The sequence below is a fragment of the Sordaria macrospora genome, chromosome 7 (assembly GCF_033870435.1).
Source record: "Sordaria macrospora chromosome 7, complete sequence".
Taxonomy (NCBI): Eukaryota; Fungi; Ascomycota; class Sordariomycetes; order Sordariales; family Sordariaceae; genus Sordaria; species Sordaria macrospora.
The window spans coordinates 1,430,622-1,447,748 of NC_089377.1; the positions used below are offsets into that span (position 1 = coordinate 1,430,622).

The 17,127-nt window shown below is 52.2% G+C and overlaps 5 protein-coding genes and 1 non-coding gene across 6 annotated transcripts; 3 read left to right on the forward strand and 3 right to left on the reverse strand.

Moving 5' to 3' along the window:
- Position 1: 1 nt before the first annotated feature.
- On the reverse strand, positions 2–97 carry SMAC4_14078. Its single transcript has 2 exons — positions 60–97; positions 2–37 (listed from the first exon to the last, which is right to left on the reverse strand). It is a non-coding gene; the product is annotated as a tRNA-Ile (tRNA).
- A 443-nt stretch (positions 98–540) lies between these two features.
- Positions 541–1,212, reverse strand: SMAC4_03296 (uncharacterized protein; the record flags this gene model as incomplete). Its single annotated transcript, XM_003352930.1, has 1 exon — positions 541–1,212. The coding sequence occupies one exon, from the start codon at positions 1,210–1,212 to the stop codon at positions 541–543; it is 672 nt and encodes a 223-aa protein (XP_003352978.1).
- A 900-nt stretch (positions 1,213–2,112) lies between these two features.
- SMAC4_14079 (uncharacterized protein) lies at positions 2,113–2,558 on the forward strand. Its single transcript, XM_024655455.2, has 2 exons — positions 2,113–2,271; positions 2,335–2,558. Exons 1-2 carry the CDS (start codon positions 2,226–2,228, stop codon positions 2,400–2,402), a joined length of 114 nt encoding a protein of 37 aa, XP_024511341.2. The 5' UTR covers positions 2,113–2,225; the 3' UTR covers positions 2,403–2,558.
- A 74-nt stretch (positions 2,559–2,632) lies between these two features.
- Positions 2,633–5,286, reverse strand: SMAC4_03295 (uncharacterized protein; the record flags this gene model as incomplete). The annotated part of the gene is made up of 1 exon (XM_003352929.2): positions 2,633–5,286. Exon 1 carries the CDS (start codon positions 4,985–4,987, stop codon positions 2,633–2,635), a length of 2,355 nt encoding a protein of 784 aa, XP_003352977.1. The 5' UTR covers positions 4,988–5,286.
- A 1,695-nt stretch (positions 5,287–6,981) lies between these two features.
- On the forward strand, positions 6,982–9,047 carry SMAC4_03294 (uncharacterized protein). Its single transcript, XM_066089920.1, has 2 exons — positions 6,982–7,834; positions 7,904–9,047. Exons 1-2 carry the CDS (start codon positions 7,563–7,565, stop codon positions 8,994–8,996), a joined length of 1,365 nt encoding a protein of 454 aa, XP_065947714.1. The 5' UTR covers positions 6,982–7,562; the 3' UTR covers positions 8,997–9,047.
- Positions 9,048–12,769: 3,722 nt separating this feature from the next.
- Positions 12,770–17,054, forward strand: SMAC4_03293 (uncharacterized protein). Its single transcript, XM_003352927.2, has 2 exons — positions 12,770–13,380; positions 13,466–17,054. Exons 1-2 carry the CDS (start codon positions 13,067–13,069, stop codon positions 14,757–14,759), a joined length of 1,608 nt encoding a protein of 535 aa, XP_003352975.1. The 5' UTR covers positions 12,770–13,066; the 3' UTR covers positions 14,760–17,054.
- The last annotated feature ends 73 nt before the right edge of the window (positions 17,055–17,127 follow it).

Sequence of the window (17,127 nt, forward strand, 5' to 3'; positions counted from 1 at the left end):
ATGCCCAATAACAGGATTGAACTGTTGACCTTCGCATTGACTTGATATCTCAAAGAAGATATTAGTACGACGCTCTAACCAGCTGAGCTAATCGGGCTGTGCGATTGTTATCAAACTGCTTCTAACCGTACCATTATGAACCTGGCCTCGTTGACAATGCGTCGCGCGGCTATACGCTCCTTTCTCCAAACTTGAAATAAATATCATGGTGCTCGAGAGGCTTAGGCTGGCAGTGTTCGTTCTTGCAGTAGTACAGTACTTGTAAGAGAAGCTCTTCTAACCCTGACCCAAGGCGTTTTGCGCACTAGAAAAAGGCTTCTGTCACTATGCTACTGCCTACAGGTAAACGAACACGCCTTTACGTATTTATAAACGGCGCGCACAAGCTCAAGTTTGGGTTTTGTTTTGTACCATCAAAAGGATCCTTCAGCGATTGACCATGCACTGTAACTGAACTGATGCGCTCTCAAATACTTCAACAATGCTGCTTACACTCGGCGAGTGTCCAAAGGTTTCAGGCAAGTTCTACCTCCTCCTTCTCTACCCCCTCCCCCTCCTCCCAGCTTTCTTACCCTCCTTAACCCTCATCCCGCCCTGTCCCATCATTCCTGCCAGCGGCGGCTTCCCCAACGTCTCCGGGTCGCTGGGAGCCGGAACTCCACACCTCACCTCCACGCTCTTCCAGACCCCGCCAACCGCCCGCTCCTCGGGGATGAAGACCACCGTGTTCAAGTACCCGATGCAGTTCGGCTCGGCGAACACGCGCGCTTCGCACCCGGCGGATTTGTTGGCTTGGAAGATGCCACAGCCTGCTGATGCTGTTGCGGTTGCGGCTGGACTATCGCCGCCGGGGATGTTGTAGCATTGCGGTGAGGTGGAGGGGGTGATGGTGACGGGGGTGTTGTTATTGTCGGGGTTGAGGGGTGGTGGTGCTGGTTGGGGCAGGTTGACGAGGAGGAGGAGGAGGACGTGGCCGCGGCAGTGGGATGGGCCGGGGACGCCGGAGAAGATGGTGGCGCGGATGGGAAGGTTGATGCCGTCGTCGTTGGCGGTGGATGTTGATGAAGGGTTGATCTTCACTTGGCCGGTGTCTTCTTGGAGGAGGAGGTCGGCGCCGGTTGGGAGTTGCGGGAGAGCGGTTGCTGGTGGTGGGAGTGAGGACCAGGTGAGGAGTGAAGAAAGGAGGAAGAAGAGGAGTCGTGGTTGAAGCATGTTTCTTGTCTGTTGCGTGCAGGTAGCTTTTGCTACCTACAGTACTACCTACGTATAGGTTCTGTTCGAATAAAAAGAGATTGCGATGTTGAAACTAGGCTTTAGAGAAGTCATCAATAGATTTCTTGTTGATGTGAATACAAACCATCATGGAAGTAGAAAGACTGGGTAACTATTACTGGCGCGGGTGAGTTCACGCTGCCAAGACTGTGCCGTTTCACAGCGGTTTCGATGAGGGCTCCGTCCCTGAGCGCAGAGTTGCATCAACAAGGAGCTGTTCCAAAATCTCAGGTTGCATCATCGGTACGCTTCTCGACCATGCTATTCGATATCCCGCTTATCTCCGTGAGCATCATCGCGTCTCCTGCCCTTTGAGCTTGTGTTTGGGTGAGGTTATCACGGATAAGGACACTTCCCACGGTTCAAGTCAGATGGGAGGTGCGGGGAAGAGGTCTTAATTGAACATCGATAAACTTCTGTCAAGGCTTTGAAGCAGCAGGTTCGAGGTTGTAGCCGATAGAAGTCGACGAGGCGTACGACTTATCATATCGAAGTGTAAAGTCAACCGGTCAATAAGCAAGTCGTGACGCAAATCGTCGGCCTTAGTTCCTCCCAAATAATCATGGGTCGTCATGTTCATCCCAAAACTGTTGTTTGCGTCCTTGGCAGATGCGGACATCCCACGAAACCTCCAACTAGGCGCTCGTGCTCTGATCCCATTCGTGTACGTTACTGGATGTTAGCTATCTTGTGATCGTAGATAGGTGATCAATGGCCAGATTAGGCAATCGATAGATAATGGATTTTGGGGCTTCTCCTCATTCTCGTCATTGGTATGTTGGGGTACGAGAAGTATAAAGCCAATGCTTATCCTCCCACGGAAGTAAGTGTTAGCATCAGGCATCTCATCTGCTTCAAGAACTCAACAAAATCATCAAACCTGACAAGCTCTTGAAAGATCCCAACATCTCAGTACCATACTTCATACACCAAGCCGAGATGAGTCCCTGTGGATGCACTTCGTGTTCTTGCACAAACTGCGATGGCTGCAGTTGCTGCGTATGTTGCCGGGTCAAGAACGATATTAAGTCTTGGTTGCTGACGTCCATCAACATTCTATAGTCACACTGAGCCCAACTTCCCTTTCCCAAAGATCGATGGCGGCAAGAACAGGAGCCCGACATGGCTGATGGGAAAGGAAACATAATGATATGGTGAAATATTGTATGTGGGAAATATGAACAAGTATTGAAGCTTGTTGCTCTATTATCTCCCTAGATGCCGTCTAATGATGTCGTGTCTCTATCGAAGGGTATCAATAGTCGACTCGTCTATTATGCTCAAGCCCGATGTATCGTTCCACCAGGCCAACCGGCCGCCGTGCTCCAGGATACCGTGTATGTTTGACATGCGTACCGTATTAGTTGCCGAACTTTGTCGGCGCCCAGTCAGTCAACCAGCCTCTGGCCTTTGCAAGATCACCACCTTCGGCTTCGAGTGCGGCAATGCACCATTCACGCTCCCAGACACCTTCCACAGCCAACATCTCAGCGGTCTTCTTACGGCGCTGAGATGCCTCATCGACACAGAAGTGCATAGAATTCGAATGATCTCTGATATCCTCCAGCAGGGGTTTTACCAAAGGTAGAGCAGCCGCAGCACTCGAGCCCAGAGGTTCCAGTCCTTGGTTGGCGCGGCCCGTCTTGCACCACTCGTTCTGGCACCATTTCTTACCACAGCCTGTCATCAGCTGGGCAAGGTAGCGCCTCTCAATCCTCCTTCGTAGAGCCTTTCCTTCAGGATCGTGCATGCTAACGTAGAGCGGAGAGAAACACAGACTGCAAAGGCCGAGGTCGTTACCCGGGCCTTGGCCCATACGGGTTCCGCCGTTGATTTGACCGCGAGGACCAACACCATGGAGAGTCCGTCCACAGAGCTCATCTCTGCATACCTCCGGCTTCGGGCGAGAAACCTTGTCCAGCTCATGGTGGGTTACATGGGCAGCCATGTCCCTCAGACGGACAATGGCTCCGCAGAGATGGCAGTCGGTCGTGCGAGCACCATCAGCCCGCTCATGGGCGGTAAGGCCTGATATGACGGTCTCGGCTTCCGAAGCCGGATCAAGCGGGTCTCCCTCCTGCGGCACTTCAAGGTGACAGAACTGGCACAGGATAAGTTTGCCAGGGCACACTGTGGTGCGGTGGCGCGCAAGTTCGGTCAAAGACGGGAAAGAAAATGGGCTACTTGGCCCACAAGACGGGCAAGTGTGGGTTGTGTGCTGGATGTAATCGTGCTTGGCCTTGCTAAATGGCGTTGAGCCATATGCCTCCGGGTGCGTGGGGCAGTGCCAATGGGCAGTCCACTCTTCTGATGATTTCTTGAAGACATTTTTGCATTGAGGACAAACAATGTTGTTTCGGAGGCAGAAATTCTCGTGCAAGACGATCGTCCGCTTTGGCACGAACTGCAGGCAGTTCTTGCACTGTTCCTCGTCGGCATTCTTTGAGGACGAACTCGCGAGATCAACCGGCGCTGCTGCGGAACCTTGTGCCTCTTCGACTTTGGCTCGGAGGGTAAAGCGTCGAGGTGTTATCATGGAAGTAGGATGGTCCGGTATCGATGAGCCATAAACAGTTATCAAAAGGCTTTCCGCACCCTCGAGTTCGACGTTGGTAGGCTGAATGACAATGCGCTTAACGCCGTCTTTGGGCGACGAAAACTCGGCAAAGATGTGTTCGGAATCCCGGGGTAGGGCTCGTTGTCGGTTTGACTTTGGGCTAATGAGGAGGTCGACCTCTTGATCATCTTCGATTGATAGCTCGATTGCAAGCGGGCGTGACTTGTCCCAGGAGGGTAGAGCATAGTCAACATAATCCCCTTCCAAAACTTGCCCATGGAGATCTTTCCAGATGTCTATCTCATGGCCAACTGAACTGCCAGCCTCGGTCCCTGGTGCTCTTTGCGACTTTTCCGCAACTTGTCGTAGTGTTTCACGAGCTTGTTCCTCGTTAAGTGGTTCGATATCGACCTCGAGATCTGTGTCCACAACACATATGCCGTTACCCTCGGGTTGGAATTTGTCGACGAGGAAACGGAACTCTTCTCCTTTAACACCCGTAACGGAGAGAATAGAGTCCTTTGTTAGGGTAGTGTAGCTGGCGCGAAGCTGTCTTTCGAGTAACGACTTCCAGTCGTCTGGATTATAACCGGCCTCTAATGGGCGTAGCCGTACATAGGTACCCTTTGGTAATTGCCTAGCCTTGACTGTGATTCGGTAACCCTCGGTTATTTGGCTGATCGCATCGTCCTGCGTAAGGTCGACGACCTCTGGCCCTTCCGTCTGTGCATCTGCTGGCGCCGAGGTGTCCTTGATGTCATCCTCATGGATACCCAAAGCTTCGAGAAGGTAAGGGCTTAGAGCGACCTCCCCTTCATTTGCCGAAAACTCCCGAATACCCGCAAAGACCGAATTTCCGTTTTTCTGGTTGACAAGCTGGAACATCAAGGGATGCGGTAGCTGTTGTGTTGTTTCACGGAAATTGGAGCGCTCTCGACGGGCGGCGGCGACGGAGTATGGATTGTAAGGGTCGAAGGCGGTAAAGGTATGGGGATTCGAAGGGGTTGTCGAGATGGTCGTCGAGGCGGAAAGGAGCTGCTCCAATGCAGACTGCGGAAGAAGGATCTTGTCGCCCTGTAAGTCTTTGCTGGCGATGCGCGAAGGGTGGGCGACATTGAACGGTGCCGACCAGTTCAGGTGCACCGATTGTTCAGTCATTTCGTCGAGTGCCGTTATTGCGTGCGCCTGTCGCTCTGTTCGAATGGCGTACGGGCTCGATTTTAGAACGGTGAGCAAGAATCGCGGAGCGGTGTTCTGGAGTTGGAAATGCAGAACGTATGGGCTTCGGTGTAGATAGAGTTTGCGGCAAATTATGGCTGTATTAGATATTGTGTTGCGGTGACAGCAATCGGATCGGTGTGAACGGTGGTTGAATTATTGAGATCCTTTCGGACAAGAAGCGCCACAGATGCGAAGGTTGATGATGATGTATGATGGAAGAATCGCGGCGGATTTGCTCAGTCAACAGAGAATGAATGAATGAATGAATTTTCCGACTACGTTCTACCAATACTAGATAAGTCAGCAGAGAAGATTGGTGAGCTGCGCAATTCGGAAGAAGCCTGAAAGCTTCTTGGAGATTCCATCCACTCCAGCCATAGGTTTATCCAATCAAAAGACTGTATTGCTGTTAATGATCCTCTCCAACGGCGCTGGTCTCCATAACCGGAGGTACTTGAAAGTGTACATGCACATCTACGTAATGGGTGTAAAATGGTAATCTCAAGTGATGAGATCTTGTTCATCAAAGCAGCTACTTCATCTAGGTTTTAGAATCATGAAAATCTTAACCATCAAGCTGAAGTACAGGTCCGGATAAAAAGACTAGCAAGGGTAGACGAAGATGTGGAACTTCATGATGAAAGATGAAAAGAAATTGGAAAGGGATTGAAGATGGACAAGAGCAAAGGGAGCTTTTTGGCAGGCAAGGGAAAGCGACGCTGACGGCATGATCTCCAGCGCTACCTTGCCCCACCTCTAAGGGTTGCCCGTGCCGGCGGACAGAGTGGAGTCAAGCCAGGGTAAGCAAAGTGGGGTTCAGTGCTTGACTTCGAGCGATGCCACGACGGCGGGGAAGTCTGGAAGCAACTCGGCCAAATCTCCAACTGTGACAATGAGACGGCCAGAGTCTCAAGAAGATCCGGATGGCGCCATGTCACGTCGTAACCACCGACCATCGGAGTGCACACGCCAGAATGCCAGAAGGAGGAGGGTTCGGATTTTGTACCAAATGGCCTTGAGCGAGCCGGATCCCGTTGACCGTTCACCGCCATCGGACACCGGGCCGTACTTGTACAGCATGAAGGCCAAGACGGCAATGTTGTCCGTCGGGGATCGAGCCATAAGATTACTAACGAAGGATGTGTTCTCTTTTGACAAAAGGCCATTTTACCGGACTTGTCGTCTGAGTCCGTCCGCGGGGGGTTAACAAGACCATTCCTTTAGACGACGCTAACCAGTAGATGACCGGACTATTCTAGGTACCTATACGTACGATAAGATTTCTAGCTCCAGCATTGGTCTAAAGCTTATTCCCCCAAAACCATATCCAGCTTCCCCGGCTTTCCTGCACGTCGTCTCACACCATCATGCTGCCGTTGGGTCTCTTTACGCTTCCTATTTCCTTTTTCTTCTTTCTATGCTCGACATCCCACAGATATCCCATATTGTTAGGAGAAAAGGGTGTCCACGTGTCCACGTCGACGGTACACATCTGCATGTCGTCGACTCCAACTCGGCAGCTTTTCCACTGGGATCAAAAGGACACCCCACGTTGCAACGCAGGGCCACTTTACTGGCACCCCGGCTTGATGACCTCCCGTCTGGCCATCTCGCCGCAGAGTCGCAGCATCCCAGCACAAAACCACCTGTCACGGAGCACAAAACCCCTAGAATAGCCTCCACAGGAGGTGGAGGAGAAGGGGGGACATGAACCACGGTTTGCACAAGCTGCCCGCTTAGACACAGCGCTAAAGCCGGTTAATATGTTGGAGTATTTTATATTATAAATCCTTGGCTCGTCGGGTGGTGTTCTACCCCAACCTCCATCCCTCACGACCCCAATATCCAGTACCATCCAATACGCTCCAAGTCGCAGTCGAGTTCACCAAACACCTTATCTGATCCCAACAGTCAATCCAATGAGACTCTTTGTGTCGCACTGCTATCAAAGATTATCATGTCGATCCCCGCGGCTCGGATGGTTGACGCACAGACAAGACGGATCAGCGGTACTGGTACCCAAAGTCAAACAGGGCGTCGAGCTTTGAGACAAGTTACGCCTCCAACATCCCCGTCTTTGTTTACGACTCCTCAACCCCACACTACCTTATATGCAATCCAGATGATGACAGCTGTGAGCTCCGTGATAGTCGAACCCAGTTTCACAGCGTGTCAACGACGCGCCTTTGAACCACCAAGTACCACTGGACACTCTTGGCGTTAGCATCTCTCAGAATAGCAACTGCCGCCCATCGAGTCTTCCCCCTTGACCCTTGAACGGACCGATCCAAAGACCCCTCCCACAAGACTAAACACTATATTTACATGCATCATCCCTACTCTTGTCCAAGACCCTTAACTTGCTTCCCCTGCTCGGAGGAGGTGTTTTTAAAACCTTTCTTTCTTCCCCTACCTGAGCTCTATTTCTTCTCGTTCTTACCTATCGACCCTTCATCTTGCCGCACGTACATCATCTCCTCGCTTTGCCTTTGAAAGACCGTATACGGGAACCATGACACAGAGCGCCAGCCTGCCTCACGAGATCCGCCACAACGCCCTCCTCCAACTTCTTGCCAACTCGTTGGTCTTAAACCATACCACTCCCTACTTGTCTTCCTACGATGTCTTGAATCTAGCTGCCACCTCGCGTACCTTCCGATATATCCTCTACTCCACGCCTCACCTCTTCAGTCGTTTGGACCTTACTACTGTCAGGAAGGCACAGTACATCGGGGACAAATCTCCTCGCGGTGGCGAGCCAGACGGAGACCAGACGGAAGACGAGTAAACACACTCCTCCAAATAATACCATGCCTAATCGAACGTCTGCTGACATGTTCATTAACGGAACAGCGTCTACTCGGGCCACCTTCGTTGTATCTTCGCTAGTCTTCGGAGTCTAGACATCCTCCGACATGTCCAAGTCCTTTGCCTCGACGGACTCTCCGTCACCTCCGAGCTAGTCCACGAAATCATCAGCGACCCGACATACTCGATTAAGATACTCTCGATCCGTCATGTGGCGAACATGAACGAAGCAAAGCTGCGTGCCACCCTGCAGTATGCGTGCCGACCATCCAGACCCGAGGGAACCCCGCGCTTGAAGGGCCTCTACGTTTTTGGGCCCAAGGATTCGGCACGTCCTGCTTTGACCAGTTCGGGAGCTTCTACTCCGACCTCGACATGCCCATCAATTTTGTGGGATGCCGGTGCTGGTGGAGCTGACCAAGAGCCAGAGGCGTGGTATGCTAAGCGCGGTGCTCAGTTCCCAGTCCTAAGTGGAAACACTCAGCAATGGGCGGCCTGGGCGTCCACGCTGGTCGCATGCCACGGCATCATCGCCTTCGACGCCGTCCTCTGCACTGGCCCCAGACACATGAACTCTCGCGCGTGGGGAACAGTGGACATCGAGGCGCTGAATGCCGCAGGCAACCCAGCATCGAAAGACGTTCCTATCCACGCTATCGCCACGCACAGTCTGGGTGGTTGTGCCGGCTGTGGCTCAGCTCCCGAGGGATGGACGATCTGGGGCGAGGAACCGCCAACAGAGCGTGATCCCTACGAGAGGAGGGCAAGCGAAGGTGGCACGATGACAACGGATATCGGCCGGTTTCCCTTGCTCGCCCCGCCGCCGATGCACTCGGTCAGCCTGAAGTCTGCCATGTGTCCGACGGGCCAGTCGGTCTATACCCGTCTTTCCCAGTTCAGGAGTAAGGGCGAACAGGCCCGCTTCATCCCGCGCTGCTATGACTGCATCCGTGACCGGTACTGCAATCGCTGCAACAAGTGGTGGTGCGAGACCTGCTATGTTGGGCCTTGGGCATCGGTTCCTAATGGCGAAGCTTCGCGGGCTAAGATGGCTGATCTTGCTCGTGTACACAAGAGTTGCTGGGAGTGCGGCATGAATGTAAGACGATTTCCCATGTCCCCCGCTCTGGTTGACTGACTAGCTTCGGAGTATATCCCTGCTGACACTTCTTTCTTTTTGGCCAGTGCCGTGATTGCATCAACGACACTCAACGCATGTGCAACCGTTGCGGCGGAGGCTACTGTCTCATTCATAATGAGGGCTCGAACCATGTTACTGTGAGTTTTTCTCCCATATTGCTTTCTCTCGGAAATTTCGAGCGGTATTTTGCTGACATGACCGCTTTTTCCCTGTTCAGTGCGACTGGTGTTCTGCAAGAGGCAGGGCCGGCGTTAGACATCCTGAGCTCTATTAGCAGTGCGGCCTTCTTTACGCCATGCGATGTCCCGCGAGGAGTGGGTGCGCCGGGTGCGAAGAGAGATGAACCCCCCACGAGATGTTGAGCTTCCGCCGGTTTGTTGACGTTGCGGACGCATTTCTTTTGCTTTGTTTCGATTTCTGTTGGCTTTGCGGTTTTTGTTTTGTTTTGTTTCGGTTTGATGTAGTGATACCCTGAATGTGCCGGCGTTTGCGTGGTTTCCTTTCGATTGAAGAATTTCCTCTTTCCGGTGGTCTGGAGTTTTGAGGATAACTCACCTCTGTTCATGAATACCATGCTGTATATATCCAAGTCTCCCATCTTGAACAAAATATTTCGTTTATCGCGCAGTTTGTTGCATGGTTTTGCGTGTGGTGTGTTATGTAAAATAGGGTTCACCATTGCAGACAGTGGGCAGTGGATATCCAGCGGCAAGCACGGCAACGACGGCACCGCATCCGGGATCTCTGCCAGTACCGGACCGCTGTTGTTGTTGCGGCTCTTTTTCCCACGTGTCTTTGTAGATGTACGACTCCAGGTAAGGTACGTATACATACAAACTTTAAACTTCAGCCCTGCAGGGACTCTTTTTCGAGCTGCTCGGTGTCCCCGGAACCATGGCACATAAACTTTAATCACCGGGTTGATGCGTGGCAGCGTGTTGAAGATCCGCCCTTCGTCGATCCGGAACGGAGACAAACCCGACGCTCGGCCGCCCCGGCTCGTGGAAGGTGGGCGAGACTCTTCAGCTCAATCTGACCAATCAGCGAGAGGGAATAATCTTAAAATGGCAGTCGGTGATCAATACGAAATACACGTGTACGTACGGGTACCCAGCTAAACCCCGTATTAGTCAACCTGACGGATTGAGGCTTAGATCTCTCAAATCAAAACCCGTTCCGAGGTCAAGATGCTAATCAGATCAGTGACATTCAATCCATCCGTTGCAAATCCATTCAATCGGCAATGACAACAAGCATTTCAGCCGGATGGCTCAGCGGGGTGGCACATGGCATCAGCATTGCGAAGCGCCTCCCTTCGGACAAAGTGATCTTTCCACTTCCTGCGTTGGCCTTGGCGAAAAACACACCTCACCCAGCTCCTCGCCAGCCTAGGAAAGCCAAGACGATTTCACCCGGGCCCCAAACCCTCACGGCACAGCATCCGCCCCAAATTGAAAATGTCAATCAATCAATCAATCCTTCCCGCGCCCGCGCCCACGCCCAGCACATCACAAAAGACAATGTACTGCATGTACAATTGTGTATGCCCAGAAACGCCCAGAACGGGAATGCCCGCCCGCAGGCTGCATCCTGTCGGCCATCGGGCGTCGCATTTGCCGTGGACCGATGCTGGAAAATCAAAACCGAATAATCTGGAATAATTTGCGAGATCTTCGCAGTCTGTTGAGAGAGCAAACAGTTTCACAGGATTTCAACACGTTTTTATATCAAAGAAATTCAAGAGATCAAAAGAGGAAAAAATCAGGAGAAGACAACCCAAGTAGTAAATCCACAGCAGCTCAACAGAACAGAACAGAACAGAACAGACCGCCGCTGCGACTGATTGCATGCATCACCGACCGCTTGAATGGATGCAAGTTCAAAATGGAAAAAGAAAAAAAAAAAAGGGAAAATGGCAAGCTCCGCTTCACTCACCCCTTGATTAGTAGGATCAGATCAGCAACAATTCGGTTCGGTTCGGTGATCTGATCTGATGATCTGACAGATGGTTCGAGATCAATTCCAACTGATGAACCCATCTCCTCCAGCGGCTCCCAGCTCCGTCTACTCCCCCATAGCTTCCTTGGGACCTTGTGCTCGGACAAGAGTTGAAGACCGGTTTGTACATGTGTGTATTGTGAATTGTGAATTATCATTGGCAGGCGTTCTCCGTGATCCATCTCCGTAGAGGTAGGCTCCGTTCTTTCTGTCCTGTCCTGTCCTTTCCAGAACACAACGAACATGCCCTGAGGTCGGGTCCACGGGCAGTTCCATTTGTGCCTGGATGCGTGGATGCTAAACTCTAAAAAGCCCCTGTATTTCCCGCCAGAAACTCACCATGGAATTTTGGCGAGATTGGTTGATGTCCACTTGCTGGAGTTTCTGGAGTTTGTAAAGGAGCAGGGGCCAGGGGCGGGCCATATGGAGACGTGTTGCGTGTTGCCTGTGCGCGCGCCTGGACTGGACTCCTTGGTGGGAGGCGTTCATTTGGGATCTGTGGAGGATTTGTGGACACTTGTGAAAATTGTGAGTGGGAAAAAGGGTGATGGATCCTTCGTTCGATCCGTCATGTTCAAGTTGTGCAGACTGTAGAGCTTTGAGACCGCCAAGTTGTCTCAAAGTTGTGCAAGAGCCCGCCCAGCGCGCCGCCCGGAAGGAACAAGCTCCAGCAAAAAGAGATTCTGTGCAATGGAAGGTGGTATAAAGCGGGCGAGGGTTCGGGGTTGAAGAGCCATCCCGGGCAGACGGGAGGGGCAGGGGTCGTCCTGGTTTACCTGGAAGGAAAGGTGGGCGGGCCCCGGGAGTCAGTGGGCCATGTTGCACAAATCTTGTGCACAGCGGATGTGCGCCATTCATAAGCTTAAATCCAGTGGATTAGGCGCGCCCCCGGATCTTCGACATCCGTCCGTTGTCCACTTCCCCAGATGGCGTTACTGATGGACGGAACCTGAACCTGAAGCAGAACACCGTGACGACAACAGCACGCTTTTCGTTCAGTCGATCGGAAAACCGGCACAATTGAAGTAACAAGCTTTCTCTTTTTTTATCACAGCTGACACCGTTATCTCTTTGAGTGTTGGGTTCCTTGCTTCTGATCATGCATTTGGCAACAACTTACACGGCTCGTTGGTGTTTGGTTCCATTCATCCAACTGTCATCACTTTCGGCTGATTTTCATTCCCTTTTTCTCCTGACAGAGAGAGATACTCCGACCTGGTCGACAAGAAAAGGGGAAGTGAAGATGGAAGAACAATTCTAGCGGATTTCTTTTACCGCCTCCATCACCGAGACACAAAAAGAGGGAGGAGATAGGCACGTGAATGACTAACTTGCTCAAAAGATTTGCAATCGAGCCGGAGGCTGGCCATGACTTCACAAGGTCCCATGTTCACTTCGGTCGTTCGTCCGGGGGAAATTTCCAAATCTTTGAAATGAGGTCCGGTCGGGTTGGCACCTTGGCTATTGATGCGCCGGTGGCGTCCCCCGGCACGGCGCCACTCTTTTTGTCTTCAAAGCCCATGATTGGGGGAAGAGCATGGACCTCGGATTCGGTCACTGCTCAGATTGCTCAGAATGCATTGCCAGATTCGACGACCTTCCCTTGTTGTTAATCCCGTTTGTGCAACACTAGTGCATTTCTGTTACTAGTTCCCTCAGGGGGAGGACCCCAAAGGCCCCATGGCCCCCATCAACCCCCCCCCCCCCCCCCCCCCCCCCCCCCCCGGTGCTCCATCACCAACCTGCACGAGGTCTCGGGCTTGTTGGCTTTGCCGCCAGTCTGGTCCCGGTTGAGGAGAATAATGAAAGGGATTTGTGCAGATGCCTCGGGTGTTGAGGCTTAATGTTTACCGATGGCCCCCCCAATTCCCAACGGTCCCAAGAAATACAAAACCTTCGCTGATCCTCTTCTCGGAAATCTTCTCTCCTCCTTCTGATATTCCCCAATCCAGTCAACCGACTTACAACAATAACAAGCCATCCCCTTCAGGCTTCCCCACCCTGTCAACCAAACCCCTGGTATTCAGACTACCAGTTCAGGTTCCGGACATTAGACAACAACAAATAATATGGCGGACTCAAAGGCACAAACACCACGGGATTCCGGCACCTTTGATAAGGAGAAGCCGCTCGACTTTGATGCGGAAAAGGGTCAACAATCAGATCTCGACGGTGCAACGATCCTGGCTCCTTCGGAACGGGGTGTATCAGCCGGCAGCGATGGAGTCACGGGAGATAAGGAGAAGGCTGTGGCGGAGGAGACCGAGCAGGACCCCAACATCGTCGACTGGGACGGACCCCATGACCCTGAGAACCCCATGAACTGGCCCGAAAAGAAGAAGTGGCTCAACGTTGCTGTCCTTTCCATTCTTACCATCATTACGTGAGCCCCCCACCCCCTTTTCCCTCTCTACCCTTACCCACCAGAAAACCCCACGGCCCAAAACTAACATGCCCCCCTATCCTAGTCCCTTGGGCTCATCTATGTTCGCCCCCGGTATCAAGGAGATCTTGGTTGAATTCCATGAGACATCTTCCATCACGGCCACCTTCCTAGTATCCATCTACATTCTCGGCTTCGCCTTCGGTCCCCTCCTGGTCGCTCCGCTCAGTGAGATGTACGGCCGTGCGCCCCTGTACAACATTGGCAACATCCTCTTCACCATTTTCACTGTCGGTACTGCCCTCAGCACGAACACCGGCATGCTCCTCGCTTTCCGTTTCCTCATGGGTCTCGCCGGATCCGTGCCCATCACCATCGGCTCCGGCTCCATCGCCGACTGCATGAAGATGGAGAACCGCGGCAAGGCCATGTCGGCCTGGGCTCTCGGCCCTCTTCTCGGCCCCTGCATCGGTCCCATCGCTGGTGGCTACCTCATCAAGGCGGCCGGCTGGCGCTGGGTCTTTTGGCTGATCGTCATCATCGGCGGCTGCCTTATCCCTTTCGCCTTCTTCTGCCTGCGCGAGACCTACGCGCCCGTCCTGCTCGAGCGCAAGACGGCTCGCCTCCGCAAGGAGACCGGCAACCCCAACCTGCGCTCCAAGCTGGCCAGCAACAAGTCGGCCGCCGAGACCTTCAAGGCCGCCATCTACCGCCCCATGAAGCTGCTCATCTTCGAGCCCATCATCACCCTCATGTCGCTCTACGTCGCCATCACCTACGGCATCCTGTACATGCTGTTCACCACCTTCACCTTTGTGTACTCCGGCCACTACGGCTTCGGCGTCGACACCATCGGTCTCGCCTACCTGCCCACCGGCATCGGCATGCTCATCGGCGTCGGCGTCTCGGGCTTCCTGTCCGACAAGATCGTCAAGGACCGCACCGCCAAGGGCCTCGTCCACCGCCCCGAGGTCCGCCTGCTCCCTTACTTCACCATTCCCTGCGGCCTGCTCCTCTGCGCCGGTCTCTTCATCTACGGCTGGACCGTCCAGGAGCATGTCCACTGGATCGTGCCCATGTTCGGTGTTCTTATCTTCTGTGCCGCCATCATGGGCATCATGATGTCCGTCCAGTCGTACCTGCTCGAGGCCTTCCTGGCGCACGCCGCCAGTGTCACCGCCGCGCTTGCCGTCCTCCGCTCGCTCCTGGGCGCCCTCCTCCCGCTTGGCGCCCTCGATCTGTATGAGAGCAAGCTCCAGTTCGGCTGGGGTAACTCGCTTCTGGGCTTCATCGCCTTGCTGCTGGTGCCTATTCCCTTCATTTTCTACGTCTATGGCGAGAAGTTGAGGAAGAAGAGCCGCTTTAACAAGGCCAACTAAATGCCTCTCAACCCAAATGGTATATTTACATCGGGGTTGTTGTTTTTGGAAAGCGAAGAGCAAGGGAAGAAGACAAAAGGAGACATCGAAAAGGGGAGTAAGAGAGAGCGTTGCATTTTCTTGCCGGAGTTTTTGGGCTTTTTTTATTTTTTATTTTTATTTTTTTTGGGGGAATTTCACGCATGATACCGATACCTTACTATAGAGAGCGATTACTGATAGAGGTCGCATACTTACTTCCAGGTTTGCATGGCGTTTTTTTGGATAATATTTGCATTTACGAAGATTAGTTAGAAGCAGCAACCAGTCTGGGTTGCGAGCTCAGAGTTACGTTTTGATGGGGAAGATTTGTATGAGATAGGAATTGAAGCATGCGAAAGAGATGTGGTGGATGATGTGAATGCAAATTATCTCAACTTACCTACCGTATGCCGTCTTTCACAATCATGGTGATAAAAGTGTGATCGTTACTTTAATCTGTTTAAGTTGTTCTGTGCAATGGTCATAGGCTGAAAGTAGTTGTCCAGGAGTAATTTCGGATCATCGCTAACTGCTGTAATATTCGTCAGAAGAGGGAAATGACGGTGTTACTTACCATATTTACACAAATGTGCCGAAAATAAGGCGTAAGTCAACGCCAAAATGAGTATTGGAAAGGTAAAGTTCTGCACTTGCTGTACACCTCTGTTTGTTTAAGACCTTTGAAAACTGATTTATTTGTAAATTCGAGTCGTCTTAAAACACCAAGTCTTTCTTGAAGCCGTCATGATCAAGGCCGCCTCGCTTCTGCGTTCAATGCGAGCAAGCGCTTCAAACATCACAGGCTTTAGACGGAAGCCTTACCTGATAACTGCCCTTTTTTGTGTGTGGAAACGTTCGAGCGAGGAATCTCCAGGTCCGGCATAAATAATTTCACGCCGGGATACTTTGCTGGAGTCGGCTAAATTGTGAAGTGGACCAAGGGTTTGAACTGGACGGAGCTCGTACTGCGTAAGTAACAAACCTGTCGACATGGGTTATACGTCATTGCAACATTCCTAGGGGCAGCATGTGACACTGAATCCATTCGTCGACGGATCGTACCTGCGCATGCAGAGCAATCAACGTGATGTGCGCCCAGGAACTTTGTGTTTGTGATTGGAGTGGGCAGAAAAGGGGTCCAGACTGGAAGCTCTTAGCGATTCCAGACTTGCGAGATAAGAGCGGTCCTTACTTGATAAGAGGATTGAGAAGCGTTGATTGTCGGTCTTTGGTTGTTTCGATCCAAGTTGATATCGTAGACGTTCTGAGGACTGTTCACTCGAGTCAACATATAAAAATGCGTCTGACAAGAGAAAAGAAACAGAGAAAGCGATGCGTGTAAGTGATCCATGTAAGGTCTCCCCTGCTGTTAGTAGCGGATACCGTTTGTTCCAGGCACCGTCCGGGGGAGAAGCTGTTCTCCACCATTCAAAGCATGGTTGGCTCTGACGACATGGCAGAGGTAAACGAACCAGGTGCTGGTTGGATGTTGACAGACGATCTAGAGCATGAGGTATTGGGCCTAAGAACAGTTAAGAGAGCCAGGTAGGCGTTGATAGGGAAACTGTCAATAGCACATGTTCTCTAATTCTAAAACGCGGTTGTGAGCTTGTCACTTATGTAAAGTGGTGTTGCGCGTAGGGCTGAGAACCGGGAAGGATGGTAACTCGGCGCGGTGCGCGGGGTTCCATCTGGATGACATGATCCGGAGCCGGGGTTGGATTTGGGGAGCCGAGTGTTCCACGCATGTCAACACGGTCGTGCTACACGTGTCCGGCCTTGATCCTATTCCCAGGATGAGGAGAATCGTCCATAGTCCTGGAGGTGATAAACAAAGCTCGTGGAAGACAGTCCGGATGACCCAAGGGACGCAATTTGAGATTTGTCAAGTTCTCTACACGTGTATCGCTGATCGTGCGGGTACTTGAGCGCTTGTACCTTGAGATCCTCACCCAAATGGTACGTACCGCAGAGTGTGATGGGAGTGGACTTGGTGTGGAACAGATGGAGTTGCCCCGACCGCAGAAGCTGGAAGCTCATGGAATGTCTGCGAATATGTAGAGGGAATCAGAAGCGTGCCGATTGGTTGCTTCGAAGCAAGGGGGAAAGCGAACACTGAACGACAGGAAAGGTGCAATGTGGGCGATGAAGATGTCGTTCTTCAAGAAAAGATGCAAGTCATGGGATTTGCATGGAGGGGCAATGACACATGCAATTGTTGCAACGGTTCAGAGATGGTGTCTTGTGGGAATCTTGACAAGGGAGATGATGGACAGGCACAAGTCGCGGGACGGGGTGGAATTGTCTAAAGCGCACGAGCCATTTGATCCCCACGCCGAGAAATGCC

Bases quoted from the DNA above. Each gene is read 5' to 3' on its own strand.
- SMAC4_03294 (XM_066089920.1), top strand. From the start codon at position 7,563: ATGACACAGAGCGCCAGCCTGCCTCACGAGATCCGCCACAACGCCCTC. The intron at 7,835-7,903 runs GTAAACACACTC...TTAACGGAACAG, and splicing joins GGAGACCAGACGGAAGACGA to CGTCTACTCGGGCCACCTTC.
- SMAC4_14079 (XM_024655455.2), top strand. From the start codon at position 2,226: ATGCACTTCGTGTTCTTGCACAAACTGCGATGGCTGCAGTTGCTGC. The intron at 2,272-2,334 runs GTATGTTGCCGG...AACATTCTATAG, and splicing joins GCGATGGCTGCAGTTGCTGC to TCACACTGAGCCCAACTTCC.
- SMAC4_03293 (XM_003352927.2), top strand. From the start codon at position 13,067: ATGGCGGACTCAAAGGCACAAACACCACGGGATTCCGGCACCTTTGAT. The intron at 13,381-13,465 runs GTGAGCCCCCCA...CCCCTATCCTAG, and splicing joins TCCATTCTTACCATCATTAC to TCCCTTGGGCTCATCTATGT.